Source organism: Mauremys reevesii, linkage group 3 (genome assembly GCF_016161935.1).
Source record: "Mauremys reevesii isolate NIE-2019 linkage group 3, ASM1616193v1, whole genome shotgun sequence".
NCBI lineage: Eukaryota > Metazoa > Chordata > Testudines > Geoemydidae > Mauremys > Mauremys reevesii.
Window position 1 is genome coordinate 167,950,164 of NC_052625.1, and position 15,979 is coordinate 167,966,142.

Below are 15,979 nucleotides of genomic sequence, written 5' to 3' on the forward strand. Positions count from 1 at the left end.
GCACATGTCTACAGCAGTTGGGAATGAATGGCAATCATGAACAAAAGTGTCATCCTGCAAACCCTTACTCCCTTGATTGTACTGGAATTACTGGCATAAAAAAGACTTGCAGGCAATAAATGTATCATGTGGTTTCAAGAGTTCTCAAGATATGTAAAATGGTTTATTTTTCTGAGGTACAACTGATTTATATGTGAAACATAGGACGGGAAGGAAAGGAATGGAATGGAATGGAAGAGAGGTGTAGAAAACCTCAGGATTCTAAAGGTAGCCTGCAGGTATCTTACCTATGCAAAAATGAAAGTGACTATTGCATGCACTTTTCCCAACCTTCTCTAAAAGGGTCAGGCTTTGACGTTAGAAAAAATATTCAACATTGCCTTCATAGACTGAATACAAATGAAACAATCTCAACCACAGTAGTTAGGATTAACTTGCTTTCTCAAAGATTTAGCCTGCTGTCAAAAGAAAATAGATTGTTAATTTAAATTTTAATTATATAGGTTTTTACTAAGACTACTTTCTTTCTTTTGGTCTCTAGGGATGGTCCTGATCAAAATTCACCTCAGCTGGGTGTTTTCAGTGGGAACACAGCTCTTGAAACAGCTTACAGCTCGACCAATCAAGTCCTTCTCAAATTTCACAGTGACTTCTCAACTGGAGGGTTCTTTGTCCTCAATTTCCATGGTCAGTCTGCTTCCTAGGAACATATAGTTTTGCAGATTAGTTTGTGGAATTTAGGAATATTTCCTAACAATGATGTCCTTATTGAGAAAATAAATTAATCATGCTTATTTGGCCTGCTATTTTAATGTAATAGTGCAGATTTTCATAAACATTTTTTTGAATTCTTTAGGTTTGAAGCCTACATTTTTGAACAAACTGAACTCTAAATATTAAATGTTGAACTATTTTGTTTTTCATATTTTGTGGCAAAATTCTGGCCTACCTTTTATGCAAGAGTTCACTTATTTGGGGGTAACTAGGTTCAGTACCATCTCTGGTCATCCTCACAGTTATGTGCAACTGTGTAATGGGAGGTTTGAACACTAACTAACTACTCTTGGGGCACACAAAGATACTCAGAGATGAGAGTACCTCATATGCATGCTTTCCCCTTCCTGTCTTTAGTGGCTTTTTATGGTTCTCAATCCACCTTTCTCCTTGCACAGTGCCTAGAGAGGTGCAGTAACTCACACATCTGTCACAATTAGAGAAGTCTGAGGATTGATTCCCATTATGATTTATTTGTTTGTTTTTTAAGTTTTGTAACTTGACAGGTGGGGGAGGGATTCAGAGGATATAGGTAGCAGCTTTATTCTTAACTGAGCCTGATTTCCATGGAAGGAGAGAGATTAATATGTGTAATATGTGTATTCCTATCCCTGGCTGACATCTTTATTTTAGAGATATTAGCCAGGATTATCCTCGTAGGCTATCAGAGAGAAAATCAAGCCCTAAATGTTCAGTAGAGGTAAAGACAAACTAAGTGCCCAAAGCTACAAACATGTTAGTAATTTAATGCTCATTTTCCCAATGGGACTGTTCAGAGCAGTAAATACTATGGCCAGCAGGACATGTTTCCTGAAATTGTATATCCTCAAAAAATTTGAAGAGCTGACAGAAACTAGTTTAGAAAGAAATGGTAACTATTTCACATTTGTTTTTTAATAACTTATTGGTGGCATTGTATTAGTAGTCATCTGGCTTTTTTGTTTGTTTTTGCTAAGTAAAACATATATTGAGTCAAATTCATCCCTGGTTTCTCCCAGTTGTTTTAAACCAGAGATGAATTGCACTGACTAATGTGCGTGAGATGTATATTTTTATATTGCTAACAGACATTTTTCATATTGTTTTAGAAATATTATGAAAAGTCACGAGATGTTTTAACTGATTTGTTTAGTTGTGAAAATTTAGATCCAGATATTGCAATTTTGACAGTGCGTGGGTTTCAGTGTGAATCCATGTAAGCACACAGGTGCCCATGCACAGTCAATTGTAGGATGAGGGTGTTAACTTCCATTATAATACATTTTATTAATCTAATATTTCATAGTATTTAAATTTTGTTTTGTAGCTTATCAACTAAAGAAATGCCAGCCTCCACCAGCAGTTCCACAGGCTGACTTACTTACAGAAGATGATGATTTTGAAATAGGTGATAAATTTGTATCTCATTTTCTCATAAAACTCATGCTAGCACACTTGGCCATTACGCAACTTTCACTTAAAATCTAGTTAAACCATTACTACATCTCATTCTCCTCCTGAGTACATTTCTAAGGTATCTCCAATGCTTGAAAATATAATACAATATGGAAATCTTCCCTTTATTCCTTCTGTCCTCTTCCTGTCTGTCAATATGAGATTCATATTTCAAGTTTTCTTCTCCTTTTACATTTCTACATTATACAGTAACTATATAAAATAATGTATTTTAAGGGGAAATATCACATATTTCACTTTGTAAAAGGTAATATAGATCATACTGAGGAGTAATTAAAAAGAGTCTGTCATTGATCCTTTTCAGGAGACTTTGCCAAATACAAGTGTCATCCTGGTTTCACCCTGGTTGGAAATGACATGTTGACTTGCAAGCTGAATGCACAACTGCAGTTTGAGGGCTCACCCCCATTTTGTGAAGGTAACTCTGTTTTTGTTTAGACTGTACATCAGATTCATTGAGCATTCTTTTTAGTTTTCCTTTATCCTAAATGGAAATCTCAGCAAGATTTTGGAACACTTTAATTTCCTGTGGTTTCCATCTCTGTTTAATATAAATGTTTCCAGGTATTTCCTCAGCAGATAGTTCAGCATAGTCAAGGAAACAGTTTTCAAACCTGAGGTCTGATTAGACACCTAAATCATTGTTTAGGAACCTAAATAAAAATGGCCTTATTTTCAAAGGTATTGAACTCCCGTTATTTCCTTGTTTTATGAGTGGATATACTTATCAAGTGTTATTATTGAAACATAAAGTATAAATGTATTAACATGACCTAATGTGTGTTGCACCCCAGAAGGAAAATATATCTTTTTGTTGTCTTGTGAATGTTTAAGCACATGTCCTTAATTTAAACATTTGCAGGATAACCAATAGAAGGTTCACCTGGGTTTTCTCGATTATATTTCATACGATGTGATATTGTAACATTTTTAAAATGTGCTTTAAAAATGCTTGTGGTAAATTTAAGCATTTACAAGGAAACACTGAAAATCTTTTGATATTTCACATTACATATGAATGTTTAATGTGTTTAAAATTTCAGGATTTAAGAATGTACATTAATTAAATGTGAAAAAGTATAGGTATATGTCCCATCTATTTTTGTATATTCACACAAAAACATGTGAAAATATCTTCAAAACCTGACAGGCAACAGCTTCATATTTATGATGACTATTCTGTAAGCAAAGTTTTCCAGGATTTGTGGGAGGATTTAAGTTTATGTTTGTTTGTTTTTTATATATTTGAGGCAAAAACATTTACAAAAATGTTGAAACAAAAAGGGCTAAGAAAAATCTAAATCATAATCATAAAATTCCTTCCTTGATCTCCAGCAAACTTGTGAAATGATGGTCTGTCATGGAAGAGAAGCTGTCCCTGAAATTTGAAGATAACTTTAGTTTGGGGGAGATTGGAAAGCAGTCAAAAATCAAACTTTTCACAAGAAATTAGTTGTAACTTTTTCTGGGGAGGGACTGTCAGCCCTCCATAATTTCAAAATATATATTATTTACAGTGGACATCACTGAAAATTAAGCATTTATTGTGATACCATATTAATACTTCTCTGTATATATTACTGAATGTTACCCCAATTTTCACAAAATGATTACTGAGCACTATGTACTTGCTAAAGACATCTGACTACAACTGTATTAATAACTTTAACATGATAAACATTAACTTGTCCTAGTATCTTTGGTCCTCCTGTAAAGGAAGTAGAATGTAGGGCTAAGACCTCTACACTTGTAGGGATGGTGTCCACTGCTTGCATAGAAGAAGCCATTCTCTCTGCGGTACCTCTATGAGTCTGGCCAATCTGCCACTAATAATGATGGGCTTTTGTTTTTCCAGTATCATCCAGTTGTATTCTAAATATAGAAAAGTTAATACCAAACTCAATACTGCAGTACTGCATTTGGTTACATTTTAATGATATTCACTGCAGAATGTTATATAAATAAAAATGCTGTGTATCAAGTTTTAACATTTATATCAATGTCACATTAGGATTTACATCAGGATCATATTAGATACTAGTGTATGCATTCGCATACAAACTCTGTTAAAAAGATGTTATTATGGTGGCAATATCAAGCACTCAAAAGTTAGAAAATGCCAGAATTAAGGTTGCCAAAGTAATATCTTAAGTTTTCTTTTTTTTAAAAAAAATTTGAATACCCTAAAACCCATTGACATTTCATCATGTGACAGCATATTGACAGTCAATTGCATCATCACCATTTTGTTAGAACCTTTACATCCACTACACAGACCTCTACAACTTGAGCTAAGGGTGTAACCGACAGCAGTAATGAATTGTCACTCTCTGTGGACCAGCACTAGATAGGGATGAGACACACTTTGCCAGTGGGTTGCACAGATATTTGCTGGCAGCAGAGGACTGGTGCGATTCAGGAACCTTGGGTTGTGTCTATTCCAGATTATGGAGGGCATTGTGCTTTGATGGGCACAGACTCTTCTGCCCGTCTCCCTCTCCTCCCACCCCAAAAAAACCTTAACCCCTTCTACCTTATCCTTTCCCACCTGTCCGTTTGCCAGTCCTGTTTCTTCCCCATCCCAGTCATCATCCCAGTCCCATTCTTCTCACTTAGCCAATCCCAGTCTCCATTTCTCAGGCTTCCCATCCCAGTCTCCTTGCCTAGACATGCCTAGTCTCCCTTTCTGGACTCCCCATCCCAGTGTCTCCTGGCCCCCAGTCTGTCTGATCCCCTCCTGGCCTCATTCTCCATGCCCATAAATTCCCGGTAGCACCCTTGTCCACAGTCTCCTTATCCAAATTTAACATCTCCACTGGCCTTCTGTCACACACCCTCCTGACCATGCTACTCATCCTCACAGGCTCCCAGACATCCTCTCTAGCTACTCATTCAACCTCAGCCTCCCTCCTCTCCCCTTTCCTGTTTCTTTTTCCCAGTCTCCCCCATTGCTGGCTCCCTGTCCCAGTCTCTTTGTCCAGACAGTGCCTGTTCTGCCCCTGCAAGTCAATGCCCAGTTTCCCCCTCCTCTAGTCTCCAGATTCCAGTCTCGTTTCCTTCCCCCAGGAACCTTAGATTAATCTATTCTTCTCTTCCCCTCCATGTCCCTTCTGCATTTGAATCAAATAGCTTCCTCCTCCATGCCGTGTAGGCAAAGCAAGGGGTCACTGGGAGCACAGGAGAGACAGGATCCTTGCTCTCAATTCTTGTGTCCGAACCTGGTCTTGGCACAGCCCTCAGCAGCCCAGAGCTGCAGTTGCAGATAAAGTCCTGCTCAACACAAATGGAATCATCAGAGATTTTAGCTGTCTAACAAGTCTCTACTGAGCATGTGTGAACTCTGATTTTTTTTTCAAAGGCTTATAGGTTGTTCAAATTTATGTGGATTGATACAGGAACAACAAAAGGCAAATCTCTGACATACAGGCTATCTCTCTACCAAATTTCAAATCCCTTCTCCAAAGCACGGGAGTGCTAAAGCTTTTCAAGAAAAAAGTTTTCCAGAATGTTTAACTTGAGAAAAACAATTTATTTTTTCCCTAGACTTATTCTCAGAAATGGCTGGATTGTTTTGGCTGAAATTGCTTTTTTTTCTTTGATAAATCAGTTTGAGGTAGATATCCAGCATATATAATTTCAGCCTGAACAGTTAAAGTTTGGCAAAGTTGTAAAAAATTGAAAACAGGGTCTTTCAATGGGAAGTGTCAAACAACCTTAATAATTGGAGTCCCCCTATAATATGTGTGTGTATTGTTGGGAATATAAGGTGGGAAAGGGAACATGCACCAATTTAGGCTTCATCAACTTTTACCTTTATTTATAAATTTTCAGACAAAATGATTGCCACTTATAGTGTCTGAACATATATTTATGCCAGATGATGAACCGATAAAAAAGAATGGGTAGGGACCTAAGTTATCAAATTATGGAGTACCAGGAAGTTCTCCTGTGTTCCATGAGGTTTGTTGCTGCCTCTGGTTCTTCAGTCTCATTCCTTCCATTTCTGGTCTGGTATATCTCCAATTTTGATCTCACTCACCTGACTCCCTATGCATATCCACATTACAAATTCATTAGTGTTTCTCTAATCAGTGTTAAGCATTGTATTCTGCATAACCAGTACAATACATAAGGAATATTGTTTTCCTACTTACAATTGTTGACTGATATCTTTTTAAATGTTGTCTATACAAAAAATAGATGAGAAATGGATCCTGAGTTGATTTGGTGCAATTTGGGGTCTTTTTAAAGGACAGTTTTGGATGTAGGCTCATTTTTAGTGATTATTCATGTTAAGTTTATATGAACCCATTATCCATCAGTTATAACATCTCTAAGATAAATAATTTTCTCCATCAGGAGCTGTACTATTCTGTCTGATTGTATTCTCCTAAAAAGAAGGGTTCATGCATAGCTGCTCACTGATAAAATCTTCTCCATCAGTAGTTGCACTTCTTTACCACCACATGTTCTTCCATCACTGCCTTTAGCCAAACTTCTTCATACACCCCTTTCCAAACTACCATCTCTCAACTCAACCACCTATTAGACCAAGTACTGCTGTTGGGATAATAATCTGATAAAGAGGTGTGTGCAAATAGATGGAAGACAGGAAAAGTTAAGGTTGCTGTGCATAATGCATGGTGTATGTCAGTGTAGTATGGTGAGAGTCCATCAGTGGGGGAGTAGAGGGTATGTACTGTTAGGTTGCTTAATTTTTTTTATTTCCTTGCATTGGTGGGTTTGTATTAAGCATGTTATATGTGTAATATAGGTTATATGTGTAGAGGTGAACAGTGAGGTGGCAAAATTTGCAGATGGCACAAAACTGCTCAAGATAGTTAAGTCAAAAGCTGACTGCAAAGAATTATAAAGGAATCTCACAGTACTGGGTGACTGGGCAACAAAATGGCAGATGAAATACAGTGTTGATAAATGCAAAGTAATGCACATTGGAAAACACAATCCAAGCATAATAATAATACATAATAATGGGGATTAAATTAACTGTTACCACTCAAGAAAGAGACCTTGGCATCATTGTGGATAGTTCTCTGAAAACATCTGCTCAAAGTGCAGTACTAGTCAAAAAATCTAGCACCTAATTAGGTAATTAGACAATAAATATCCTAATGTCACTATATAAATCCATGGTATTCCCATACTTTGAATACAGCATGTACTTCTGGTTGCTCCATCTCATAAAAGATATATTGGAAATGGAAAAGGTACAGAGAAGGGCAACAAAAATGATTAAGGGTATGGAACAGCTTCTAGATGAAGAGAGATTAAAAGACTATCATTGTTCAGCTTCAAAAAGAGATGACTATGGGGGGATATGAAAGAGGTGTATAAAATCAAGAATAGTGTGGAGAAAGTGAATTAGGAAGTTTCATTTACACCTTCACATATTACAAGAACCGGGGGCACCCAATGGAATGAATAGGCCAGTGGTTTAAAACAAACAAAAGGAAGTACTTCTTCACACAGTGCATAGTCAAATTGTGGAACTCATTGCGAGGGGATGTGGTGAAGGTCAAAAGTATAACTGTGTTAAAAATAATTGGAGAAGTTCATAGAGGATAGATTCATCAATGGCGATTAGCCAAGATGGTCAGGGATGCAACCCCAAGCTCTGGATGTTCCTAAGGTTCTGACTGCCAGAAGCTCGGAGAGGACAACAGGGGATGGATCATTTGATTATTGCCCTCTTCTATTCATTCCCTTTGAACCTTGTGGCATTGGCCACTGTTGGAAGACTGGATGCTGGCTAGATGGACTATTGGTCTGACCTAATATGGCCATCCTTACGGTCTTACATAACTCTTTCAGAACAAAGGATTTTTTTATTATTGCTCCTTTGACACAAGTATCCAGTTCTGACAGTAGTGTTGCCCCTCAGCCAAGCAGAAACAGACATCCCGGGCTTTGCGGGTCAACATCCCAGTAGAGGAGAAATCAGTGACTTGGGTTCTTCATGTATTCTAAGTATAAGTTACTGGTACTTTATTTTCACATATACGCCAATCCTGAAATGAGATGGGCAAACAGCATGCAGGGCAATCCCTTCTTCTGGGAATCTCAGCTTGACAACAATGCCCAGTTTCCAGGGAGAACTCTGCCTCAATAATTGACTTTAATCAGAGCCCAAGGCAGAGAGCAAATTCTCCTTCTGCTTTTTCTCTTCACGTTGTGTTGCTTATATGGCTCGCAGTAGCTTTAGCTGACCATACTATCTGGCCCCAGTATTTTCAGTATATATAAACACACAAACCAGTGCACCAGGAAGTACATAATGAAAGCACCTAATATTTCAATCAACAGAGGTTGTTTTTAGAACAGGATGAACTGTTCACATGTGAGTTTCATTAGCACCTCATTAGACTGCTTTTTTTCCTTTCCTCCTTTAAAAAAAAATAATAATAAAGCCCTGTGAACCAAAATTCTGTTCTGGCTTACACTTTAATTGTGTTATTTAGTCAATGCTAGATTTGTCCTGAGGTATTAAATGTTTTTGCACCAAAAATCCAGCTTTTGTTTTGAGTTTACAGTAATAGCAACAACTAAACTCTTGGTCATTTCAATAAAAACACAAGAGTCTGAAAAAGAAGTAGAAGATTCTTATTAAAAACTACAGAGATTTGAGGAGCCTCTGATAATGGTTAGTCATCTGTAAAAAACAAGAGAGTAGCTGGCTTTCTACAATTCTTGCAGAAGTTGTTGGAGCTATTGGCTCTCTCTGAGCCCAGCAATACTTGTTCTTTCTTTGTAGTCCTTTGAGATGTTGTAGATGAATCTGTAGTTGACAGCTTTCCCCTGATGTGTAAACAGATTTGGTGATTTTCTTGCTTTCTCTGTAGTCTTGTTAAATGCAATTCAGGTATATTGGTTTTAAAAGTTACGCACAATTATTCATTACAGTCCTTGACTGTTTTACTTATCAGCTCTTATACATTTGGTCAATAAAATAAGTAAACATGGTTATTGTTTTTATTTTTATGTAAAATATGTTGTAATAATTACATTATGTGGAGTAGGCATGATGATTCAGACAACCAAATCATTCTGTTGTAAATTGGACTTTTAACATGAGCCAAAGTGGATGCATCTCTGGGGAGAGAGTTTTAGACTATTCTTTCTTGGAGCTATTGTGCATTTTTTAAACCAGAGATTGCTACTGAAGAAACGTTCAGCTCAGATGTAGTGAAGCCTGCAGTGATTTCAGCACTTTTGTACTATAGGTGGGAATTGCTCTTGGCAATGATATTAAGAAAATAACTTGAAGTAAGAAAGAGAAAAAGTGGAGAAAATTAAGTGAAAATATGTGACACTGTAATTTATTAAATCAATGTGCATACATACACTATTAAAATTCATATTATACAAATGTTCAAACTGAAATAATTCTAAATTACTGTGGATTATAAACTAAAATTAATGTTTTCCATTTTCTTTTTTCTTGTTAAAAAAATATTTGTATAGCACCATAAATGTAGATGCTATTTAGGGACAAAACTAAAACATGTTCATTCACTCTGAAGAACTTGAAATCCAAATAAGACAGGTGAGACAAACGCAAGACAAGATTCATATATTCATAGGTGTTCAAGTCAGCAGGGACCATTGTGATCATCTTTCTTACCTATATAATACAAGCCATAGACCTTCCCTGAATAGAAACTTTGCTTAAGTAGATGATATCTTTTAGGCAAAAGTCCAATCTTGATTTAAAAATTGCAAGAGATGAGAATCGTGCACAACCCTTGGTAAATTGTTGCAATGGTTAATTTACCCTCACTTTTAAAAATAGTATCTTATTTTCAGTCTGAATTTGTCTAGGTTCAACTTCCAGTCACAGGATCTTGTTGTGCCTTTGTCTGCTAGACTGAAGAGTCCATTGTCAAATTTGTGTTCTCTATGTAGTGTGATGGAGCAAGGCTGGATGGCTACAGGAAAGTATTGAGGAGCAGGTATGTTAGCTCCAGGCTAAGCAAATCCCTAGTACCATGGGAACCATAATGGCAGTTGCTCCAGGCTAATCAAGGCACCTGGGGCCAATTAAGAACTTTCTAGAAGGCACCGGAGAGAGCTACATTGATTGGAGCACCTGCAGCCAATCAGGACAGGCTAATCAAGGCACCTGGTATAAAAAGGGGAGCTCACTCCAGTCTAGGGAGGAGGAGCCAGAGGAAAGAAGTGCGCATGAGGAGCTGGGAGCAAGAGACACAAGGAACTAAGAACTGAGAGGGGGTACTATTGGAGGATTGAGGAAAACACCATACAATCAAGCAGCATCAGACACCAGGAGGATCCTGTGGTGAGGATAAAGAAGGTGTTTGAAGGAGGCTATGGGGAAGTAGCCCAGGGAGCTGTAGCGGTCAAGCAGTGGTTACAAGTAGCACTATAGAGACTGCTGCAATTCACAGGGCCCTGGGCTGGAACCCGGAGTAGAGGGCGGGCCCGGGTTCCCCCCTAGCCCCGCTACTCCTAATCAGACATAGGAGTAGTTGATCCAGACTATGGGTTTCATCCAAGGGGAAAACCACTGAGGGGAAGAAATCCGCCAATAAGCGCAGGACCTACTAGAGGAGAGGAGGAACTTTGCCACAGTAGGTACTTATAAACTGTGATCATATCACCCCTTTTTCTTAAAATAAATAGATTGAACTATTGATGATAGATTCTCCTATTGTGTTCGATGGATGAGCTACAGTCATTTATTGTGGGTCCTGAGATGAAACCAAAGTCCAGTATCAGACCTGCAGTCCCATCCACAAGTGCCACAGGTGAAGACAGTTGTATAAGATGAATGTGAGCTGCCTTTACCGTTATGCCTCATACATCTCTTTTTGATTGCAGCAGTCCATGAGCTCATGAAATCTTTCAGTCTGAAGTGGCAGAGCTGATATCATCATATCTTATCATGGGCTAAGAGCACCAAGGTGTTCATGTCAACATTGCAAGATTGATGGTTGGTCGCAGAGTGTCTTTGTATTGTTTTCTTGGTCTGTCCCTAAAGTGAGTTCTGATCTGTAATTCTCTGTGAAAGACAGCCTTCATTTTCCACTGTCAGACAAACAGACCACATGATCACACCATCTCAGCTGTATTATCACTATAAAAGCTTCAGGGCCTGTGATATTGCAGCACTCAAGGACGTCAGTTTTTGGAAAGAAATCTTTCCATTTAATTCCCATTATCTGCTGTAGACATCATAGATGGAATTGGTCCAAGTATTTTATGTGGAATTGATAACTAGTTCATGTATCATAGAATCATAGAAGATTAGGGTTGGAAGAGACCTCAGGAGGTCATCTAGTCCAACCCCATGCTCAAAGCAGGACCAACACCAACTAAATCATCCCAGCCAGGGCTTTGACAAGCCAGGCCTTAAAAACCTCTAAGGATGGAGATTCCACCACCTCCCTAGGTAACCCATTCCAGTGCTTCACCACCCTCCTAGTGAAATAATGTTTCCTAATATCCAGCCTAGACCTTCCCCACTGCAACTTGAGCCCATTGCTTCTTGTTCTGTCATCTTTCACCACTGAGAACAGCCAAACTCCATCCTCTTTGGAACCCCTCTTCAGATAGTTCAGAGAATCATAGAATATCAGGGTTGGAAGGGACCTCAGGAGGTCATCTAGTCCAACCCCCTGCTCAAAGCAGGACCAATTCCCAACTAAATCATCCCAGCCAGGGCTTTGTCAAGCCTGACCTTAAAAACCTCTAAGGAAGGAGATTCCACCACCTCCCTAGGTAACCCATTCCAGTGCTTCACCACTCTCTGAGTGAAAAAGTTTTTCCTAATATTTGAGCCAGACCAGGTCTCGAGGGATGGAATTTGCCCTTCCTGCCAATCTGGGTCTGTGGGACAGGGAAAATTCTCACTTCATTGTTTTGTATTGTGGTGGCACTGGCTGCTCCAACTGAGATCAGGGCCTATTGTGTAAGGGGATGTGTGTGCACATTGAGAGAGGCCCAAAGATCTAAATAGACTTGACAGATGCAGAGTGGGAGGAAAAATTCAGAGAGAGGAATTGACTTGCTCAAGGTCACCAGCTGAGCTGGATGAGAACCCATGGCTCCTGAATCCCAGCCCAGTGCCTGACCTGCCACACCACTCTGCTTCCCCTTAAATGGGCAGGGCACCCTGTAACATTGGCCATCTTTTTGACAGACATTCCTGTGGTGCTCAGGCCACAATAGCCACCATGGGCTGCTATCAAATCCCCCCTCAGTCTTCTCTTTTGCAGACTAAAGAAGCCTAGTTCCCTCAGCCTCTCCTCATAAGTCATGTATCGCAGTGCTAGAGGAGGGTGATCATGATGACGGTGTGGTAAATATCAATTTTTGTTTACAGTCTGACACCCTGTTCATTTCAGAGACCATGCTGAAATTTTCCAAAGCATAGCTAGTTGCACTAATGTACTTTGTAAGATCATCATCATTAATGGAATCTTGTGAAATGACACAGCTAATGTAGCAACATTTTTCAATGACTTTGAATGCTATATTGTCAGTGGACACAAATTGAGAAGTTGAAGTACTTTCTGGTTGAGACTGGACCATGACTTCTATCTTTAGGCTGATTATTAAGGAAAAAAAAACATTTTGCTGCATGTGCAAAAAGAAGTCAATGAGAAACTGAACGTCCTTGAGGATATGGGCCAATAAAGCACAATCATCAGTGAACAGTAATATATGAACAATTGTTTTCAAAACTTCTGTCTTTGCTTGCAAATAATGCAAATTCAGGACATCTCTATCTATATGATATTGCACATAAATGCCATAATCAGTGTCTCTGAATGCATCTATTAGAACTGCTGTAAACACGATGCTAAATAAAGTTAGCACAAGAACACAGCCTTGTTTTACTCTACTCGTAACAAAGAGTTTTGAGAAGCAGCCATGGTCAAGGATACGAATTGCATTCCTGCATGAAAAGATTTAATAATATTGACAAACTTTTCATAGGAACTGAACTTGTGGAGGACTGTCCACAAGCCATCTCAGTTTACAGAATCAAAGGCCTTAATAAGATCAACAAAAACTACATATAGATCTTGAGTCTTCTCACAACATTTCTCCTGAATTTGCCAAAGTGCAAAGATTACATCTGAAGTACTATTCCCAGCACATTGGCTTTCAGGCAGTATCTTCTCTGCAAATTGATCAGTTAGCCAGTTTAGCAAGACTTGCTCAAGTATCTTTCCTGCAGTAGCAAGGAGCGAGAGGCCACAATGTTTACCTCAAGAAGTGAACTTGCCTTCCGATTTGTAAAGGTGAATAGTGTTGACAACTTTAAGTTCCCATGACACAGCCTCCTTTTCTCAAAACTTTCAGTAGAGGTTATTGAGCTTCCTGATCAGCTCATGGCCCTCATATTTGAAGATCTATGCAGGGAATACAACCTGGACCCACTTCTTTGATGTTTGATATTTGCTTGACAGCTTTCCATACTTCAGATATGTTCAGTGGAATTGAGAGTTGGTCTTGAATTGGAAATTGTTCAAGATCATCAAGCACTGGTGCTGACATTGTGGTCAGGCAGTTCAGAATGTTCTTAAAGTGTTCAGCCCATCTTTTCAGAATTTGTCCATGATTGGTCAGCAACAGCGACTCATCTTCATTCCAAATACGGCTGATACGATTAGAATGTGCGCTGTACAAGGTCTTCAGCTCATCAGAAAACCATTTGAAGTCTTTTTGGTCTGCCGTTGATTGAAGCTACTCAACTTTCATTTTCCATCAGCTGTCCTTCAAAGATTGAGCTATAAATTATGTTAAGCTAAATAGATGGCAGCAGTGCAGGAAATGGAGAACATTACGATTATTGATGATGAGAAGAAAGTATTACTTTTAGAGATGGATTTCAAGAAGGAGTTCAAGGAACTGATGTTTGGCAGATAAAGAGAGGGGGGAAATTTGAAGCATAGTGGATTCCATGATAAAGATCTGAGGTGAAATCCTGGCTCCACTGAAGTAAATATTGAAATTTCTATTGACTTTAGTGGGGACAAGATTTCACCTTTGAAGCAGAGTGAGGAATGAGAATGAAAGAAGTAAGCCAGAATGATTGAGTAGAGCATTGACATGGGGATAAATCAAAGCAGATAGGTAGACAGGCACAATTATGAAGGGCTTTGTAATTCAGCATATAAACTTCAAATATGACAATTAAACTGAGAGAAAACATTGGAGATATTGAATGAAGAGGTCTGTTGGGTTGGAGGTGTGTGTTTCTGAGAGAGAATGAATTTAGTAACAACATTTTGGTCAGAAGATAAAATAGTTCATTATGGACAAATATGGAAGATGGTAATTTCCTTTCTTCGCACACAAGTTGTTTGCTTCGTTAAATATGTTTTGTTTTCTCTTATGGAAAACAACATTACTTGTTGTTATTCCTAGTCCACCTAGACCACTAATTTTAGTCAATTTAAAGCAAAATATATATTGTTCTGGGAACATATTAAGATAATTTAAATTTTATTTCTCCATTTTTTTAGTTTCTCTTCACCTTTCCTTTTGTGAGTCTGAATGCAAAATATTATTTCATAGAAACATTTGTGTTTTTATATATTATGGCAGAAAAGATTGCTTGAAGTAAGGTTGCTTAAGAATTTCCATTGTAATCCCCTTTTTTAGCTGTTCAAAATGATCTGGAACTTTCACTTATATGTCTGAAATTTTCCAGGAATTTTGAGGCCTGACTTCTTCTTGAAGATTAATTTTATTTGGACAGTTTAAGTAAAAATGGTTCAGCCACTTGGGAATAAGAGGAAAACAAAAGAAATACAGTTTTTCTGTTATGAAAAAAAAAAAGCCGTATGATGTTTTTTGAACAGCTTCTGTACTGATGTAACTCAGAGTCTAAATTTGGCAATGAAACCACCCATGCTGTGTGTGACATTTTTGAGTGATCCTGTGAAAAATTGGTTTAGCTTTGAATGACATTTTTGACCATTGATAGCTATACTTCATGCAGCCTTAACATTTTCTCAATGTATATATACTTGTGCTTATGTTTTTTTCCTCTCTCTTTGTAATATATTCCTTCTCCTTTAGGGTTTGATCCTGCACCACTGAAGTAAAAAAAGTTTTGTCACTGGTGCAGGATTAGCCCTTGTTATCTCAATTAGCATGTCTGTATTCAACAAAACAGACAAAAACTTTTTTGCAGTGGGATTTTAGCAATATTTGTTTTATTTTTGTCTGGTTTCCAGTAAAATTCTGTATGATACACTTAACTAATTAGTCCCATATCTTTTGTAGCATGCATTCTTTGTATGTCCCATTTGTTACTAGTGCTGAAACCCTCATAGTTCTGAGGCATTGACTATATGAGTGGGTCAAAAAGAAGCCTCCTCTCTGACACTGCATTATACTTTTCTCCACTGGATGCAACATTTTACATAATATACAGCCTCAGCAGATTATTAATAAAGCTATATTTCCATTTGCTTTGTAACAAGGAGTATAAGTAGAGTTTACTTGGCTGATTCTGGTATAAACACATGTAATTGCTCCAGAAAACCTGGACACAGCTGTTGTGGAACATGAAAAGGTACCTTTTTTTGTTGTTTTTTTTCTGGCACTATTCATTTCCATCTCTTTTAAAAGGTGTTTCTGTAGATGGGGTTTTTAGTACATATAGAATAATTTACATCTCCAGGGCAGTAACTTCAACATTCCAAAGGAATGCTACTTTTGAAGAGTATGTCTAACATATTCAGACACCAGA

The 15,979-nt window shown here is 38.0% G+C and overlaps 1 protein-coding gene across 16 annotated transcripts in view; it reads left to right on the forward strand.

Moving 5' to 3' along the window:
* The window catches only part of CSMD1 (CUB and Sushi multiple domains 1), a 1,616,238-nt gene that overhangs the window by 1,423,542 nt on the left and 176,717 nt on the right, over positions 1-15,979 (forward strand). For all 16 annotated transcript variants that reach the window (XR_005595828.1, XM_039529053.1, XM_039529047.1 and 13 more), the window contains 3 exons: positions 542-687; positions 2,081-2,161; positions 2,534-2,647. Coding sequence is in view for 15 of the 16 variants with exons in the window: in XM_039529053.1 (XP_039384987.1) it covers positions 542-687; positions 2,081-2,161; positions 2,534-2,647 (341 nt within the window). In the remaining variant the exon portion in view is untranslated. The remainder of the gene's footprint in view (positions 1-541; positions 688-2,080; positions 2,162-2,533; positions 2,648-15,979) is intronic.